Genomic DNA, 20,385 nt, shown 5'->3' with positions numbered 1-20,385 from the left:
GGAGAAAAAAAAATACGAGAGCTTTTGGTGTCATTAATTATACAATATTACGAATGTAATGGTTGTTGACTAAATTTTTATAATGCCAAAATTCAAACTAGGTCTACAATATGATCATATCAAATGCATTCTTTTTGTGTGTGCGCAGTAAGAGAAACACAGGAGCGTTAGTGTTATTAAAAAGTCAGTGTCAGTGCACTAATAGTAAATTAATTAGTACCACAAATGAATGACTACAGCGAATATAATTAAGGCTGTATATATGATTATATTTTTAGATCTGTCGTTTCTGTCTTAACTGAATCCTTCCTATTTGACGTTATGGGATTCTGATGTTCGAGACTTCCTATGTAAAGCGTGTTTAATTCAGTATTAAACTTTGATTATCAATTCAAACGGTGATCAAACGAATAACAAATATGGTTGTTGCGTCTTGAATTAGGTCGATAGTATAATCAATGTTTCTTGATGGTAAATCTCAATGAGTTATTACTATAATTGATTTTTGGCCGTCTTTTATTTTTACTCGCGAGGATAATATTGTAATTTGTAGCCCACACACTATCTCGGGGGTCTTTTATCCATTATTCATTATCCATTATCCATTACATATTAGAAGTAGCAAAATGTGCCCCAACTTCCATCCTCACGCCGCCACGTGGCGCCGCCTGGCGAAGCCACGTGGCGGCGTGAGGATGGAAGTTGCAGGCGGCGCCACGTGGCGGCGTGAGGATGGAAGTTGCAGGCGAAGCCACGTGGCGGCGTGAGGATGGAAGTTGCAGGCGGCGCCACGTGGCGGCGTGAGGATGGAAGTTGGGGCACATTTTGCTACTTCTAATATGTAATGGATAAATGATTGACTTCGTCAGGCGGCGCCACGTGGCGGCCTCTTTTTTTTTTTTTTTTTTTGCCTTACCCTTTTCGGTTTTGTTTTTTTTTTTTTTGGCCTCAGCCTTTTCGTTTTTTTTCCTTTTTTTTTTTTTGGCCATTGCCTTTACGGGTTAGTTTTTTTTTTTTTTTTTGTCCTTTGCCTTTTCGGTTGTTTTTTTTTTTATTATTTATTTAGTTTTTTTCAATCTATTTTGTAAATCTTATTTTATGTATATAGATCATAATAATTATTAATAAGATATATTTTACTCTATAATCGCGTATATGTAGAATTACATATACGATTTTAATCAATATTAGTATATGTTATTATATATATATATATATATATAAATTTTTCGCCGCCACGTGGCGGCCTCTTTTTTTTTTTTTTTTTTTGTCCTTTGCCTTTTCGTTTTTTTTTTAATTTAGTTTTTTTCAATCTATTTTGTAAATCTTTTTTTATGTATATAGATCATAATAATTATTACTAAGATATATTTTACTCTATAATCGCGTATATGTAGAATTACATATACGATTTTAATCAATATTAGTATATGTTATTATATATATATATATATATATATATATATATATATATATATATACATATAAATTTTTCACCACGTGGCGGCCTCTTTTTTATTTTTATTTTTTTTTTTGCCTCAGCCTTTTCGTTTTTTTTTTTTTTTTTTTTTTTGTCCTTTGCCTTTTCGGTTGGTTTTTTTTTTTTTATTATTTATTTAGTTTTTTTCAATCTATTTTGTAAATCTTTTTTTATGTATATAGATCATAATAATTATTACTAAGATATATTTTACTCTATAATCGCGTATATGTAGAATTACATATACGATTTTAATCAATATTAGTATATGTTATTATATATATATAAATTCTTGGAAAATGTATGTGATATTATACATAGAGTTAAATGTCATTGTTTAATATATAATACTTTTTCTGTAAATTAAATATATAACAGCAGTACAATTTTCTTATGTTATTAATATAAATATAAAGAAAATTTTATTTTAATATTCTATTTTTCTCTAACTTTTTTTTTATTAAAATTTAACTTCAATTTTTATACTTGATAAAAATTTGGTCCATAATATTTATAAGAAATCTGATATGATAAGACATTTAATAGATTTTAAAATTACTGAATCATCAAGATAATATAAAAAAAAATTATTTTTATTTTTGTAATTTGTTACTCATTAAAAAAAATTGACAACAATTTTACTAACCCTAATTTTATGAAATTGAAAACTCTTCAATACACTCTCTTTTCCCTTAATTTATTTTATACTTTTATTTAAAAATAATAATAATTTTATCGACTCGTGCATAGCACGTTGTTGAAACTAGTCTTTAAATAAGATGTTTGTTAGTGAAAGGGCATTCTTTGTTTTAACTTCATTGAATATACATGAGAAATTTCATTTTCTATGTATGATGTAAGTGCTAAAATTACATTTTTATGTTAATAATGTAAAAAATTATATGCATTTTGATCAAACTATACCTAAAACTGATAAACAATTATATTCTAAATTTCGGACTTTTTTTAGATTTCATATAGTGCTTTTTCATAATTTCCGTCAAAGAACAAAAGGGTTTTTTTTTCTTTTCTTTTCTTTTTTCTTTTCTGTTCTCTGTCTCTTCATTTGGTCATTTTGGACAAGATAAATAAATCAATTGTCCCCATACGGCCAAACGCTTTCTTTTTCTTTTTATTGTTTGCTATAATTGCGGCCAAATTAGCCATTTGATAATATAAAAAAAATATAAAAATTCCTAATATAGCCAAAACTTTGAGCAAAAGTTATTAGCTCTATTTTTTTCTTAGTTATTTTATGTTTTATACAATTTTAAGGGTTTTTGGGTCAAATTGTATGTAATTTTAAATTTTTTGACATTATTGGCTGTCATATCAACGAATATATATGACCGAGGTTATCAAACATAGAAAATGAAAATTTGCATATATAGTAGATAATAACAACAATATAATAAGTTGAATCAAGTCCTCGAGCTAGTACAAAACTATCGGATCAATAGTGCCAATAGTTTTGTACACTTCTCAATATATATATATATATATATATATATATATATATATATATATATATATATATATATATATATATATATATATAAGCTAATAACTTAAAGCATTACATACCAGTATAACTTTTAACTTACGGTACCTATTGGGGCATATATAGTATTTTCTTTTTCCACGTAACGGAAAGCATAATAAATTAAATCCCCTAAAAAGTTGCTAATCCCAATTGTTACTTACTTGACCCTAGTCTTAGGGTTTGAGTGTTGAAAAAAAAAATCATCGATGGAAACAATAGGCGTGGGAAAGAAATGCACAGCAAGCCAATTATTTGTCTCAAAACCCACAAAAGCAGGAAATTATTATGACAAGAGATTGAAGACCCACACGTTCAAATTATTCATACAACGCAATTCTAATTTCTAACTACCATTATTGGTCTTATTGTTTTCCAAAATCAAAATAAATTTAAAATGGTCTTATTGTGTGCTAAGGTTTACATATACCCATGAATGACGATGTTATGATATGTTCATTTTTTGTAATCTCTATATTATACGGTCACTGTATAGAAATACTGTGTATAGTACATTAAATAGAATATTGATATCGATGCCCGTCTTCTTCTTTTATCGGCAAAGACAATAATATCAATCTTGTGTAATGCAACGTTTGTACTTTTATTTTGGCAACTCTTGATGCACGTTTTCGGTGAGAATGATAATCGGATTCGAAATTATGATTAAAACTAAAAAAAAAAAAAATGCTTTTCTTCAAATTTTGGGACTCTAAAATCAACCTGGATTTGTCTTCCTCACCCATAGAGAACTTATTTGAGAAAGTGAACATTGAACTACAAGAGTGTCAGGATCATGGCAACCACTCGGACGTACGAAAGTGTGTATGATCTAAATCTCGATCTCGTCTCTGGTGGAGAGAGAGTTATTAGCCCAAATAATTCATCTCAAAGTTTCGTAAAGGACATTGATACAAATATTGGATTGAACAACCGTATAAAACCATTTCTTACACCTTATCTCTCTATCTACACAATAGGCGAGCCCTAAAAGGTTAAGAAGTTTGTACAAGTCCATTAAAAAACACCGCACACCTTATACTGACTTGAACAATAAGATGATCGCCCGGATCTACTCTGGAGCCTCGTAATTTGTTGTTCATGTTGTCTTGAGTATCGATACGAGGGGAGGTCAAATATGGTAGCCCAATGCACCTTATAAGTTTGTTAAATTAGTATCCATTTATATACTAATATTGAATGAATGTTTATGTTAATGATTTGAATTATATAGTAAATTAATGTTTTGTATTTAATGAATATATGTTACTAAAAAAAGAAAAATAAATTATGGGTCTCAAAATTAAATTATGCTTAAGAATACAACATTCATGATCCGGCTTAAGGTCTAAACTTCACTAATCACTTCGAATAGGTTGAGAAGTCTCAAGAGATGAGAAAGACAAACTCAATACTCGAGTTCTTACCATAAGTTACTCTCTTAAGCCATATTTTCGCTCGTGAGAGGACATGATTGTTTTCGAGAGTTTAATTGTTATTTCGACTTCCAACTATCGTGCCCCAAAAAACGTACATCAGATGGTTAAAATCTGGTTCTATGATCGGAAGCTAATTAAAGAAACATGTGTAATTTGTGGCCAATTTATTATGTAGGTGACCTTCTTCTTATAAAAAACTTGTTATATAAAAATCTAAACTATGTTTTGTATTTCTTATCCTAAAATGTAATCAATATTCCGTTACATTATAACGACTGATACCAATATGAAAGAAAAGTATACTCTCCTATAGTTGATCATAATAGCATAGTTGACAAAAGTTATCATCATATTTAATTATATAAGTCACATCAGAATCCAGGTCTAGTACCATATATATATATATATATAATTATTTAGCTATTATGAATTCAAGGATGGGAAAGAGAAGCATGGTTACAGATTTGGTCTCCATCGCTCTCCATATTTCAGAAATGCATGGTTGGGTTGTTAGCCAACCATTTTGTTTTCGCTTCGTACCATTCATGTCCATCTACTCTACTCACGTTCATGCACCTATACATATTTTATATTTCAATTTAATTAAAAAATAATATCTCAGAACTCTCTTTCTTATCAGTCGACAGTCATCAAGAATAAGGAATTAACAAATATGACTTATGTGTAACCAAAAAATATAGATACACATGGTATGGCCTACAACAAAAGTGACAAGGTCCTGTCTATTTTTTGACCCTGCAATCAAGTGTCGTTTTATGAAGCAAACGACAATATACTTTTAGGAAGAAATGGTTGGGACTTGGGAAATAAATACACCAAAGTGCACTTTAGTGAAAATGGAATGTAGCATATTTTATAGGATGTGCTAGCTAAATAACTAATAAACTGATTATATGCTCGTAAAATAATCATAGTTTGTTTAAAACAGATAAAATAGCTTAAATAAAAATCGCAAATACTAATTCTCATATATATGTGGTGAATATCGCAAATACTACAAAAATATAACTATCTAAGTCACTACAAATATCACGTTTGCTATATAACCAATGTTTGAAAATTCTAAAAAAATTAACCAAAGTGACGACGCATTAGACTCTCTTAATGTGATAATCAAAATTTTAGGCAAGCGATTATAGCAAACATGATTTTATTTTAGTTGATATTATTATATATTAATTAAATGATTTGTTTCCTAATTCGTAGCGTGCGTTTGAATAACTCTATCTGGACGCTTCTTGGTAGCACTTTTTTTTTTCCTGGCCATCATCCTGAATATAATACAAAGGGTCTATTTATTTACACAAATTCATTAACAAAACTCTCGTATTAACCAAAATTAACTAGTATTAACAGTAAATTACCAACATATTATCATTTGACACTTTCTTATCATTTCTTTTGTTTTTTTACTCATAATTGTTTATTTTATTTGACGAAGTCAACAAAATCATTATCTACACTTCTTTATTTGGGTTTCAAACGTTCTTTTTATGTTTTACCACTAGACTGTTGATCGAATAACAAATTAACATTTATTGTAATAGTTGATCACATGAAAACTAAATAATCCCAACATGCAGAATCGAAACTCATTTTTTTGTGTTGCAAAACTATTTGTAAATAATCAAATCACTTTCATTGTTAACGATTTAAGCAAAAATATTGGAATAATTGTATTTTTTTTTATTTCCAGCAAAAAAAACCCCCTAAAACAATTAATCGGACACCTCATTTTTTGATAAAAAAATTCCCACAAACGATTACCAATCAGTATCGTACATGGTCTGTGTCGATCGACACGCAAGTTTTTTTCCCTTGTTCATGTAGATGAAATCGTGTAGAAGAACTCTAAAGTTTTTCTTTTGTGCGTTTAATGAAATGAGAAATAGTCAGAAATATAAATCAATTGCGTGTTTTGATAGATTTCTTACCTCGATTATTGCGAATAATACTAACTGCCTTTTAATATTTATTTTATAATCGGAAAAAATTTCCCTGAAAAAAAAATCAACGGAAATGAATATTTTGGGGACAGAAAAGTCCTTTTTTTTTGTTAAGTGTTTTGAGGGCTAGTTAATTAAAGAGTACCAAACGTTGCTATATACTGAAATTTATGTTTCATAGTGGTTATATAGCTAGAGTGCTCCAAATAAATCTCATAGTCTAATTTGTACATTTGGCTAGTTTGTTAAATTTTCCAAAATATTGGCTGTTTTACCATTTGACTTAGTACGTACAATTTTTCCCTTATAAAAATAAAATAAACACATGAAAGAAAAAGAGTTCTCAAAACAAAAACATGAAAAAAGAAAAGAAAAGAGAAGAAGCATAATCCTTTTATTTATTATTTATTTTTTATTTTTATTTTTCCCTTAGAAGCAAAGTCCTTCCTTTCTTAGAAACGACAATAAGCTTGTAAGAATAAACGACATGCATTAAATATAAATGTTTAAACGACATTTCCATTTTTTTCTTCCCCTAAACCCTGCTCTGAAGAGCCAAGGACGACGATAGTCGCAGATGAAGAAACCCTAGCTCGGAAGTGTCCACGGCACTCATGGCTCGTCTTCTCCGATCTCCTCGGAACGCTATTCACATCTGTTCAGCTCAGTCTCCTAGCTTTTCTTTTCTCCAGCGAAGATCCGCCTTGACCAGCTCGAAGCTGTCGGATGAGATTCTTCCGAGATCGCCGCTCGACGCCAACATCGTTCGAATACTTGGCAAAGATATCGATCGCCGGTTGGAATTCGATCCTCCGCACGAGGTTCGTCCTTTTTCTTTCTTGAAGAATCTGTTTCCGTACAGAGAAAGTTCAGAATTTCATTCGATGGAAAAAGGAAAATTTTGAAACACTCAATAAGCTTGAATATAACTCTGATCGTGTTTCAGCTGTTAACAAAAATAAAATATCCTGAATTTCCATTTTAGTTGTGTAAAAATATCTGATTTTTTTTTTTTGTTCTTTTCAACTTTTTGCCTTTTGTTAATCAATCGATTCACACGGAAATTCGTATAGCATGCTGCGAAGTATAAATCATTCACTGTACAAGACCGATATGGAGAGAAATGCATTACGATGAGCAGAAAGTTTGGAGATAATGAGGATATCAAGATCAGGGCTACGATGTTCGACGGTTATGCACGTGATCCAAAGGACATAGGCAACAAGACCCTTCACATTAGCTTGTTCGCCGATATCTCGAAAGGAAGCGATTCAGAAACTTGGCAGTTTGCGTGTTCGGTTTGGCCTGGACGTTTAGAAGTTCAGTGGGTTTCTCCGCTTCGTTCCAACACAGAGCTCGCTAGACCTTACTTCGGAGGGGAAATGAGGTTTGGATTGGTTTGTTTCCGATTAAATTTTGTCTGCAAACATGTCAGTGATGTCTCGCGGTTCGCATTTTAGCAACTGAATTTGATTTTTTTAATATGTGTTTGTGTTTTCATTATCAGGCATTTGAAAAGGAATTTAAAGAAGGGGATTCTCGAATACTTGGAAGCAAGAGGCATAGATGGTGAGCTTTCTATTTTCTTACATCATTTCATGAAGAACAAGGATAGGGTCGAGGGTATACAGTGGTTGACGAGAGTCAAATCTTATGTTCGTAAATAGGACGACTGACAATGACGATTCACCGGTTCTGATATTCAATTTGTTAATTTGTTGTAATGCCATTGGTTGATAAAGAGGTTTTTGAAATTAGAATAAAGAAGAAAAAAGCACACAGGTCATTCACTCGAAGTGGTCATTTGCATTGTCGGGGTCGAGCAATTTTTAAAGGTTAGTTTCTACGGATAGAGTGCGTTTGTACAAGTACACAACAAAATCAAGCTTCATACATTTTTCTTTCTAGCAATTTTGTCCAATATGTATGTTAAAACACAGCTTAAAACTGGTTTGCATTATTGCTTATCTTTCCCCTCTAAAACTTAAAATTCTGCCTAGTTTATATACTGCGAAAGAATCTAGTTGAAGTAAGCTTTGGATTGGGCGTTGGTTCTCTCCTCTTTACAGCTTTACTTTTGTTGACTAAAGACCTGTTATACATTAGAGCCTTGCTGCGCAGGAATTTGTTGATATCTACTTGTCTGGTTCTTGAACAAGGCTTCTCATCTTTTTGGATTATTGTCTAATGATAATCCATCGCACGTGGCTCTTGATTTTTTTTTTTTTTTTTTCTATCTCTCTTGTGGGTCCAAATTATTCAGTCCATACACGTGAAAATGCATGTAACCCCAACAACCTTTGGATAGGAAAGATGAGGAGTTATGCTCTTCTTTAATGCAATGGGCCAAGAGGTATTCCTATTTGTCCTCAAAGTCCGTGACATGGAAAAAGTCTACAATATGCGAGCCCACACATTATAAAAATCGTGTTTTGGCTGACATGGATTGTAGGTGTCGTTTTTCGGCTGTACTTGTTTGTTAGCTGAAATAATTTTGTATTATAACGTCTATCAGCATTAGCACTTCGTGTATCCCATCCAATCTGTCAACAAGTTTGGGCCTCTGCTTTTGAAGCCAATACTTGCTTTTTAGTTTCTCATTATATTAATAGTGCTCGGCTATAATAATAATAATTGTACTAATAGTGCTCGTCAATTATTTTTTTTCTTTTTTTCCTTATCGATTGTACTGTTTTTCTATATAAATTTTGATTAGGTCGATTGCTGAACTTTGGTTATAACAACATGTATTAATCAATTGTACTCGAGCGATGACTATCGATTTACTAACACTAAGAGGTTGGTTTAGTGGTAATGGTGATTATTGGGACTTCGTGGAATATAGATTGGTCCAACCTGAACACCACGGCTATAATAATATATAACTTGGTTTTTTAATCTCTCCTCAACCAATTTCCATGCCCATGAATAGTCTCAACTTATTTCAATTAATGTTTTAGGTAGAATGTTTGATATCTATCCCCACAAACTCGTCTACGACTCCAAACAAGCTTCTAAAAGGATTTAGTGGCCCTCATAAAAAGTGCGACTAAAGCAAGCGACTCTAAATGAATTTAGAAGCATTTTTAATATAGCGCAGTTAAAAATGATTGTCACACCACGTGGATTTCGAAGGATTTAGTTTTAGTGGTGCTTACTGTTAGAAACACCACTAAAAATGTATTATTTGGCGACATTCAATATTTAAATGCAGCTAAATGGATGCGACGACGTGAATGGAGAAGATTTTTTGTGGTGTAATTGAGCATAATGCTTTCGCAGTACATTATACCGGGGTTTCAAATACCGCGGATTCGCGCGCAATTTTGCATTCCGTAGGCCCACGATAAAGTTTCGAGTTTATTCCACAAATTCAGCAAAAAATTTCACAAATACAGTAAATGTCGCAAACAATTTTGCAAATATTTGATCAAATTCCAAAAAATCCGCCAAATTTTTTTACAAATTTCGCACCCCATATTTTATTTATATTAATTAATTAATTTATATAAAAAATAAATTGTGATAAACTTTTGGCGCTTACTGTATACCACAAAATATAAGTAATAAATCAGTAAAATTGATGTCATGTACCTGGTACAGTAGCGGTTATGAATGCGATGCAAGTTATTAGAGGCACCTTTAAAAATATTTTCACCTGTGTTTTTTTTTTTAGCTCATGTGACATCTTTTAATTGGTCTATTCGAATATACTCGATTATTATATTCAAAACATAACTTTAGTGGCGAATTTTTTATAAGCGTCGTAAAAACTATTCCTGTAGCGGTGAGGAGGAGGGCTTTATAATTGTAGTTTGTAGGTACTGTCGTTTCTAAGTTAACGTTCTTGTTTATTGTTTTGAAGAAACTTGTTTGGACTTTTATTCCAAAACAAGGCAATGGCATCTTTACACTCGATATTCCTTTTTCTTTTAGTTTACATTTTTATATTTGCAATTTGGGGCGGCAGGTCTATTGGCTACGAATTACGTTACCCTATGAGCCCTACACATTATTTGTGTTTTTTTTATTTATCACTACTTTAATCATGAGTGAAAAAATAATGAGAAATATCATGCACTGTGTCATATGTTATGCTAATAAATATGTACCTGAATCTTTAGTAGATCTTTAAGATCAGTTTATGATAGGGACACAGTGCACGCTCATCGAATGAGGACAAAAGATGTAAGTATAACTGCATTAAAAAAACAAGTTAAACAAAGAACACATCATAGTGCGAATTTCTTCTTTAATATACGGTCCCATGTGAGGACAAAAGTCACAAAACCAACTTATAAATAGTTTTAAAACAAATCACTAATTAAATTATAAATGAAGTTATCGATAAGTCCTTTTAATTTTTTATTAAATAAAGTCCTTTTAATCAACGTAAAATTCCATATATATTAAAACAAACAGAAAATGGAAATGTAACCATGCCACCAAGATGATAATCGATTTAAAAAAAAAAAAAAAAAACTAAAAGAGTATAAGCCAAAATGCATTTATTAAATAAATTCAGGGTCACTACTGCAAAAGAGGCTATTTATCATCATAACATAACATACACGTACGATTAAGTTATATCTGACTCATTATTTCGGTTTGTTTCCCTCTTTTTCTTTCTATTCTTAATATGTCAAGTGGGTGATCAAAAGTTCTCTATCGATCAATCAACGTAATCTATTTCGTATTTTTGTGTCTTTTTCGGAGGTTTCTTGAACGTGAGAAACCGAAAGATGTCTTTATCACCGATGATATAATTATTAAAGTCGTGATAATCTCCGACTTTAAAATTTCTTTTCTTTTACCTTCTTAATTTAGGGTATAAAGTATAAACTATATACTATGCGAGTAAATTTGTGCAATGATGGCGGTGCTTACTCATCATCCAATTTATTCAAATAGTTTAGTCATACTAATATATCACTTATAATTTATATATACATAAAAAGTGATCGCAAAGAAAACGACAAGGAGGCATTTAAACAAGTTGATAAAGCACTTTGGGAAATGGCTCTTCATTTCCCATGACAACGATTCAACCGTTGAAAGAAATTGGTAGATTCTTTTAAACTGGTTTTAGTTTAGCTACAGTTAATCACCAATAATAATCTTTCGAAGTCCCGTCTCAAAAATAATAATTGACTGTCACGTGTCAACACTCCTTTACAAATTAATTTCCGTGGTTAATTAAGCCATATAGAAAACAAACACTAAAGATTAATAGGTCATATCATGTCTCTGATTACCTGTTATCCATAAAAAAAATAACATCGAACATACCCTAAAGTAGTTCGGATCAAAGTTCTAGTCATAATCAACAATCTCCTCAAACTTCTCAAATATAATCATAATAATCTCACTGTGTAACCCAACAGCTAATATTAAAAGTAAATTCTCTCCAATAAACTGAACGGTTTTGATTTGAAACTAGTATACGTACATATAAATTCCTTATAGTCTTAAACAGAAATATATACACAACATATCATTGTGGTAGAAAATACATATTTAAAAAAAAAATCAAACCAGATCCCAGTATAATACTACTACTGCTACCCAAAAAAAAAAAAAAAAAAAAACCCTAATTCAAGGAAAGCAAAATTAAATTGAATTATACATGGTCTTACTCATCATATCATAGCTTAAGAGACAAGTCAAGCTTTCTAATATCCTCTTTGTGATGAAGATCAACAGCGTTGATCATCAAACGGTCAACACTTCCAAGATTATTACTCGCACACCAATTGAACCTCCCAACACCTCTCTGATGATGATCGAATTGGCTAGTCAAAGTCAAAGACCCCTTATTACTATTACTATGGTCAAATCTCCCCGCTCCACCGGATTTCGACGCGTGTTTCCCAATCGCCGGCTGTCCGTACATGAACCCACCGGAGTGGGCTTGAATCCCGAGAGAGCGCGTGGCGTTGACGCTGTTGTTGTTGTTGTTGTTGTTGTGGCCTTGGAGAGGAAGAGAAGCCATGTTGGTTGACCAGTGAAGCCGGTCAAAGTAAGGATGGTAGAGCTGGTGGTGGTTTCCGACGATGATGGATCTCTGACCGTTGGATCTCTTCGCCAGAGTCCTCTCTCTCTTGTGCGCGTTTTGGTGGCCTCCGAGCGCCTGAGAGCTGTAGAACTTTCTCTGACAGTAGTTACACGAAAACACTCTCTGCTCGGAACTAGGGTTTGTGGCAGTGTTTGTGCTCTGATGATGAGAAGAAGAAGATGAAGAAGCGTCAAAGCCGTCGATTAGGTTGATCAGCTCTAAGCTCGTCGTTGTCGTTTTGTTGGACGACGAGAGATTTAGGTCTAGCGAAACGCTGGGATTTTTTTGTTGATCATCGTCGTCATGATCAATAATTATATCTTGCTCGTTCATCATATTCTTCTTCGTTGGAGTTTGATCCATTGGAGAGAAGAGAAGAATATAATGTGGACTTATTGGATAAGATTATAAGAGAAGTGAGAAGAGAGAATAGATATATTCATCACAGTAGTGATGTTGTGTCCTTAAAATAGGATCAGAAGTAGTCAGAAGTACCCACATATTTTGATGCTGACGAGATATATTGTACTTTATAAATAAGAATACATAAATTTATTATATTCTGAATTGATGTTCACATCATCATCTACACTTCACGCAAAACTGCTTTTCTATTATATTTTATTTTTTGTTTTAAAATTAGCATAATGAAGCCAGCCAGGTTTAGTGGATAATAGCTTTGTTTTTTTTTAATGGTCAATTATATTTTACAAGTTTTTGAAATTAATTAACTACCCTATAATAATTAAGCATATAATATATCTAGAAAAAGGCAAAGAGTACATGATTACAAATAATATGATGATAGATATGCGAAATATATGGTTTTGGTGTAGTAAACGATGTCATGCTTCATGTAGGTTACTCATATTATATAATAAAACTATATTGCGGAATATCGGTAGGACCTATTCGTAACCCCTCTTTTACTTATTTTTTTTAATAGACTTGTTGATATTGGATGGTACGGGTTTTTTTTTTCTCTTTTAAATACTATTTTTGTTTCTTTGAAATGTATGAACTTTGTACAGTACTATAGTACTCTATATATTATATAATATGTATGCTGTTTTATGTAAGTTTTCTAGGAGAGATATATCATATATCTGTCAGAGTCGTGTAGCAATGTACAATATCAAGAATCATGTAATTAAATCTACATAAGCTAGCTAATCTTATATATATATATATATATATATATACACACACATATATATATATATATATATATGTGTGTAAATATTTCCCATGTTAGTGGGACCTAGGAAAATGGCCGACAAAGTTAAAGGAGAAGCTATGTGGAGTCTCTTATTGCCATGGTAGTGCTATTTATTTCCTACTGAATTATTATCATTATTTAAAACGAATTTCAATCCCCCAAAGTTAGCCTTCAAAGATCATAGTAATCTTAATTTTAGCAATAAAATAATTAAGGCGCACAACACAAGCGCATAAAGTCATTTTTGAGCAATTTCTTTGAAAATAACACTAACCCCACACACACACACACACATCTAAAGGGTTTGAGAGAGAGAGAGAGAGAGAATGCGCACCCAGTGGACTTTTTGACGTTTTACATTCATTGGCTTAAATTGCTAAAGCCTAAAACAAACACCCCATGATATGATTCTATCAAACATTACTCTTTCAATCAGTTTGAACCAAATCTCTTTATCAGATCTCTTTGTCTGTGTAAACTACTCCGAACTTTGAAAAGAAAAAAAAAACTACCCACCACAAAAGAAAGCAAGAAAAAAGGGCACACAAAGCTTTTCCACGTCCCAAGCCTAAAGAACAAAAGAACAACTAAGAAGAAGAAAAAAAATCTCTACTTTTCAATATGTCAACTAGTGGACAAAAACAAAACTATTTATATATTCTCTCACTCTCATTATTCTTGATCAAGAAGCCACAACAATCAAAACTATGTCCTGTTGATTGTTGTGATGTTTCACTTGATAATCTCTTGTCTATGGTCGACATGTCACACTCAAGCTGGACATGTACATAAACATTAGGTATATATAGCTAGCATAAATAATAATATTCATTTCATTCCTTTCTAGATCTAGTACCTTTTATTTTTAATTTTCCCACCTAATACATCTCACATATCAGGTATTTTTAGTTAATTTAAATTAATTAAATTGGTTTGTTTATCACGATCGTCGCCGTAACTTTCATTCAGATTTACTGATATTTTCAACGGAAAACATTATATATCCAGGCAATCATGTTTTTGCCATGTGACATATCTGAAACAATCATTCTTTTAGTTGATAATATAAAAGTAGCTTTAGTTAACGTACTATGCGTGGCTTTACTTTCACTTGGAACTAGGTTTTATCTTATTTATTATAACAAAAGGCAAAGTTCAAGGTTTTTACTTGTCAGAACCTGAAGAAATTACATGTTATGAAGTTAAAAAAAAAAAACACAAAACACTGGAATCTCTAATTTACTATAAGACGAATAATCATCTTCTATAAGTGGGAATTAGGTTCTTACTATATCATGCTGAATTTGACAGAACCCAAAAAGGAAGAAAATAGCTTTATAAAAAGATAATTTGATTCCACACACACATGTATATATTCTGTATAAATATGTATATACCGCAGTTAATTGTAATTATTCTTTTCATAATTGGTTAGAACACCAAATAAGACGATCTGGTTGTACATCAAGCCGATCATTATTATTATTGTTATTATTTGCTTTCTTATTTGCCTGACGGAAAAAAATACTGTTATAATGTCTTCTCTATCGCTTTTTTTTTTTTTTTTTTTTTTGTGTAATATTAAGAGTTGAGAGCAATAAACGTGCACGTGTTAAGATTCATAAAACTCCGAAAACCATCGAAGATTAAAAGCAGTAGCAGTTATACTTTGTATTTTCTTTTATAATAAAGTAGTAATTATACAGATACTTAGTGGAAGAACAGTATGCATGAGACATATTTTTAGTTTCCATGTCTAATAAAAGAAATACAGTCAATAAACGCATGCACTAAGATAAGATTTATTCAATAATGGACCCAATAAATTAATGTTTTAGAGTAGTTGGAAAGCTTTAATTCCAAAAGATACGCTCACATGAAAATTATTAAAATACGTATTTGTTTAAGCAGAATGAATTAAAAAAAAAATTAATTGCAATATCAGTTATAATATATACATATATATATATATAATATAAGTATGTATATATGGAATCCCTATATAATCATGCGCACTGAAAGTTAAACTTAAAACAACTGATCAATACCAAACTTTGAGAAAGCTGAAACAGACAGCAAATGCCTTACAAGAAAAAAAATAAGTTGGTAATAGATGAAAAAAAAACCCTACCTTAATAGCTCAATATGATATCAATGACATGTAAGTTGAGAAATGAACAATGGACTATCATGTCATTTACGATTCTTTCTGACACATGCAATGATATATCAGTTTCAATTAATGGGAAATAGCATCTGATCATATATTTAATATTTCCTGAAATATATTTTATAAAAAATGGAAAATATTTTATGTATCCTAGTGTTTTAATCAAAATGCCGTAATTCTTCCTATAATTTTTCAAAATATCAGTTTATACCCTAAAAAAATTATTATTGAGTCCAATATGGCATTTTCTTCAATGAAATTCAACCAAAAGTCTTAAAAAGGGTTATATTTGACGCAATAAAACTGTTTATGGTATAAACATGTTATTTATAGTGATGTTAAAGAATAAATATGATATTTTTAAAAATTATGAAAATAAATGCCGCATTTCAATTAAATAGATAGAATATGGTTATGTATGAGATCCTTTTTTAGATGGGGGAGAAATAATACACCAATACTTGCTGATATAATAATAATAACACCCTGTAGTTGTTTCTAAGTAAAAATCTTATGTAGTCATTCTCATGCAACCTAATCTCAAACTCAATTATAACAAAGTGTTTTTCTACTTAAAATTAAATTATGTGATAATGCTTTTTTTTTTAAATAAAAAAAACATCGAGAATAGCGTATTTCAAATTTTTACCATGAAAATAATAATTTCACGTGGTAAACAATCATTTTACTTGATGTTTGATGTTTTTATGTATAATTTATTTAAAAAAAAATTATTTAGTGTTTTTAGTTCTATTTAACTTTGTCTAATTGTTACAGTGTCATTTATAAGGAAAATAACTCAGATAATTATCAACAGCTTAAAAAAAATACTATTTTTAATAGGATCTAAAACAACCCCTATATTAGAAATGCTGCACTTAAATATAATATTTATGTTATTTTCCCGACTTATAAATAATAAGATAGCATGTGCTAGTCTTGTTTGACCCCACTATGTTTGTTAGGCCTTCGTTTCGAATTACATGGTCTCTGGGCTTTATGATGGCGCATCATATTCTAGTGTTTTAATCCTTTCAAAAAAATAGTATTTTTAAAAATGTGAACGGTCATTTTTCTTATAAATAAAATTAAAAATAGTAATTAGAGTTAAATATATCCCACAACAATAAACAATATTTTTAAAATATAATTTGTTAACAGAAAAAAATAAGTATCCACAGCTTAAAATAAATACTATTTTTAAACACTATATTATTCTTATAATTGGTTTAAAAAATACACTACCCCGAACTTCTACTGTCCCTTCAGTACTTTCGTTCGTGGACAAAGGAGACAAGCCAATGGACTCAGAACTATGGAAGTTGGCATTGGACCCAGAGACAAGAGTCTCTTTGTTTTATTCTATTTTGTTGAAAATATAGTCTTTAGACTTGCTACATCTTTTGGGCCTTTGGGCTGGGACTAATGTTTGACTTCTCCAAAGCAGGTGTGTGATAATGAGAGTTTAATTTTTGAGATTTGTAAGCATATTCAAACTTAACTTAGAATTTCATTTTGTCATACTTTTCAAATTTTTTTGATTTTTAGCCATTCTGTTTATGTGACACATTGTTTATAGGATCTCGGATATCTCACTCTCTCTCTCTCTCTCTCCATATATATATATATATATATATATATATATATCTATATTTTCACGTTCACTCTTTCTCCTCTCTCTCTATCTCTCTCTCTCGTCCCATTTTTAGCCATAACGAAAGTTGAAAAAAACAGCATCGCAGTTAATAGTCGGTAATAACTGTTAATTTGTTTCTACCAGAAACCCTACTAACAGTTATTACCGACTATTAGTTGAAGCAGAAACCTATTAACAGTTATTAACGATTATTAACTGCGTTTTTTTTTATGTTGTTGACCTTTGTCCATGGCTAAAAATGGGACGAGAGAGAGAGATAGAGAGACTAATAGTCGGTAATAACTGTTAGTAGGGTTTCTGGTAGAAACAAATTAACAGTTATTACCGACTATTAACTGCGATGCTGTTTTTTTCAACTTTCGTTATGGCTAAAAATGTAACGAAGAGAGAGAGAGAGAGAGAGAGAGAGAGAGAGAGAGAGAGAGAGAGAGAGAGATAAATTATTTTCATTTAATTTATTTTTGGCAAAGAATTAGGGGAAAAAAGAAGGGTAATTATGTTTTATTACATTAAAGATTGACTAATTATCAAATATTACTAAAACGGTAGTTATTTCACAATTCTAAGTTTTAAAAAGGCTAGTAATCTAGAGCGCCCTTAATTTTTTATTTTTTTTTTCATCGTTAACGTATAATTTAAGGTTTAATCTCGTGGAATTCATTGCTAATAAATATTTTCCTTATGCGTTGGAAAAAGAGATTAGATAGTTGAAGCATTTATGGTGTAATATTTCTATGTTTCTCAGTCATATATACGGTACTGGTGTCCTGGAATGGAATATTATAATTCTTTATATTTTTTGTTTTACAAAGAAGTGAATTTTACTGTAACCTATTTCCACCTAATTAAGAATCAATCCCCACTTTGGTCTCTTTCCCGGTGTTAAAAAAAAAAAAAAAAGTCACTTTAATTTAAAATCTGGCTTTCCAAAGAAAAGCTAGGTCCAACTCCCTTTGTTTTCTAAATTAATTGAAGAAAGAAATTTACTACATCTTCAATTGAGACTGCTTTTTAAAAACATGAAGAAAAAAAATATTTAATCATTTTACTCTTTTTGCCTCCTGGTAATTTATGTCTAAAAAAATTGTCAAAAACTACCCATGTACAGATAGGAATCCTATCGCCACTATAAGAAATAGGAAGATCTTTCAACTTGTAAAGTCGTTATATGGGGAAGCAAGTTTGAATTAAATGGCTCCAAATACCTATTAATTTTCAAGAGCACATATGCTAAGATTCTTATGCAAACTTGTCAAGTTGTAAAGTGATCTATAACCGATTTGCTGGCATTTTTCGGAATAAAATGTTGTCGTGCTTCGCGGCCTCCGACAACCAAACATCAAATGACTAGTATTCTTCCTTAAGTTTTCTTCTCATTTTTATAATTTTAAGTGAAAAAAAGAACTGATTTTTTGTCCGAAACCAAAAGCTACAGAAAGTTAGCTAGATTTTGACGAAATTCAATATCGAAATGAAAAACTCGCTTTTGTTATGAGAACTTTGAATGACATGCTAATTTGAATAATTAGCAAGTAATGTAAAGCAAATAAGATTTAAAAAAAAAAGTTCAAATAATTGTAACCTATTAACATTCCAAGGCTATAATGGTACAAATAATTTTGAAACAATTTCTACGTCATTGACTCGACTAGCTTGGTTCATTCTAATGCGTTTATTTAGTTTAATTTCTCTTACAACATAAATCCCCCAACTCATATTCTGGATTCTTAACAAAATTTGATATCCACCCTACTTCTATAAGATGATTATTAAACTTGATATCCACAAAACCTCTCGACAAAGTTGGTTAGTCCGACACTCCAGACTCCATTTTCTAAAAATATTATTCAAACGAATATCATATTTATTTTGTAACAAATAAACATGCATTGTTATATTTATTAAACATTTTATTTAATTCACCCTAAATAGCAGTTTTTTAGGGTTGTCAAATAATTGATTTATTCATTATATTTTTTTAATACGATCACGCATAGGCTATATCACAAAGTGGTATTTGTATCTTATGTCACAAATTGGCAATCCAATTGCAAATAAGTCGCATGCAAAAATTTTAGAAAGTTTTAGAGGAAGATAAAGTGATTTTTAACGAAGTATTGTAAAAATTCAGAAGACATTGAGTAACTAATAAAAAGATTAAATGATGAGAGAGAGTAATTTGAAATTTGCACATGTGATACGAATGTAAATACGTGACACAAATGCAATTTTGACAACTTTGTGACACAAATACAAAAACCCGACGAATTTGTGACATTGACGCAAATTTCCCTATATCAAATGGATAGCTAGTATATTTGGAGAGGGAAATGGCTAGCAGTAATTTTAATACTTTGAATCATAATAAACTAAACAATGTTTTTGAACATTTTTAATAGTAACTGTAAACATAAAAGTATACAGTTGTCAAAAACTTTAGACTTATAAATTTACAAATAACAACACTTATAGATATACAAAGTTACTTTGGTCAAAGTTATCAAAGTTGTTACCATTTCCGTACTTGGAGATATATCGCTCATTTTTGTAGCCAAAATCTTAAAGCTCATTTAGACGATAGATATTTTAACCAAGACCACACTAAGGGTATGTTTGGTTGGTGACTTTTTAAAGGAATCGAATGGAATGGATTCCTTAAATTTACCATTCTTTTGTTTGGTTTATTTTTAAATGAGGTAATCATCATTATATGGAATGACCATTACATTAATTTGATTCTTTATAAATTGGGATGAATGGACCATTCCACGGTGTAATGAAATATGCTTCCCAAACTGACCTTTTATATCATTTAATTTATATTTGTAAATCTAAAACGAGCGCCTTCTCGTAGAGCA

The 20,385-nt window shown here is 30.8% G+C and overlaps 2 protein-coding genes across 4 annotated transcripts; one reads left to right on the top strand and one right to left on the bottom strand.

The window, feature by feature from the left end:
* The first annotated feature begins 6,995 nt into the window (after window positions 1-6,995).
* On the top strand, window positions 6,996-8,931 carry LOC149392178 (Mitochondrial glycoprotein family protein). 3 transcript variants are annotated; one of them, XM_089618569.1, is made up of 4 exons: window positions 6,996-7,247; window positions 7,500-7,813; window positions 7,934-7,995; window positions 8,548-8,931. In XM_089618569.1, the coding sequence occupies exons 1-4, from the start codon at window positions 7,041-7,043 to the stop codon at window positions 8,556-8,558; spliced, it is 594 nt and encodes a 197-aa protein (XP_089474695.1). In that variant the 5' UTR covers window positions 6,996-7,040; the 3' UTR covers window positions 8,559-8,931. The 3 variants fall into 3 exon arrangements, with proteins under 3 accessions (XP_089474695.1, XP_089474694.1, XP_089474693.1); XM_089618568.1 differs by lacking the exon at window positions 8,548-8,931 and adding an exon at window positions 8,209-8,393; XM_089618567.1 differs by lacking the exon at window positions 8,548-8,931 and having other exon boundaries at window positions 7,934-8,393.
* A 2,876-nt stretch (window positions 8,932-11,807) lies between these two features.
* LOC149392177 (uncharacterized) lies at window positions 11,808-13,005 on the bottom strand. Its single transcript, XM_089618522.1, has one exon. It carries the CDS (start codon window positions 12,842-12,844, stop codon window positions 12,071-12,073), a length of 774 nt encoding a protein of 257 aa, XP_089474648.1. The 5' UTR covers window positions 12,845-13,005; the 3' UTR covers window positions 11,808-12,070.
* Window positions 13,006-20,385: the final 7,380 nt, after the last annotated feature.

Source organism: Urtica dioica, chromosome 7, assembly GCF_054948205.1.
Source record: "Urtica dioica subsp. dioica isolate 48M chromosome 7, U.dioica_male_clone48M_v1_H2, whole genome shotgun sequence".
NCBI lineage: Eukaryota > Viridiplantae > Streptophyta > Magnoliopsida > Rosales > Urticaceae > Urtica > Urtica dioica.
Note: the sequence above shows the minus strand (reverse complement) of the source record. Positions and strands in the feature narration are given on the sequence as shown.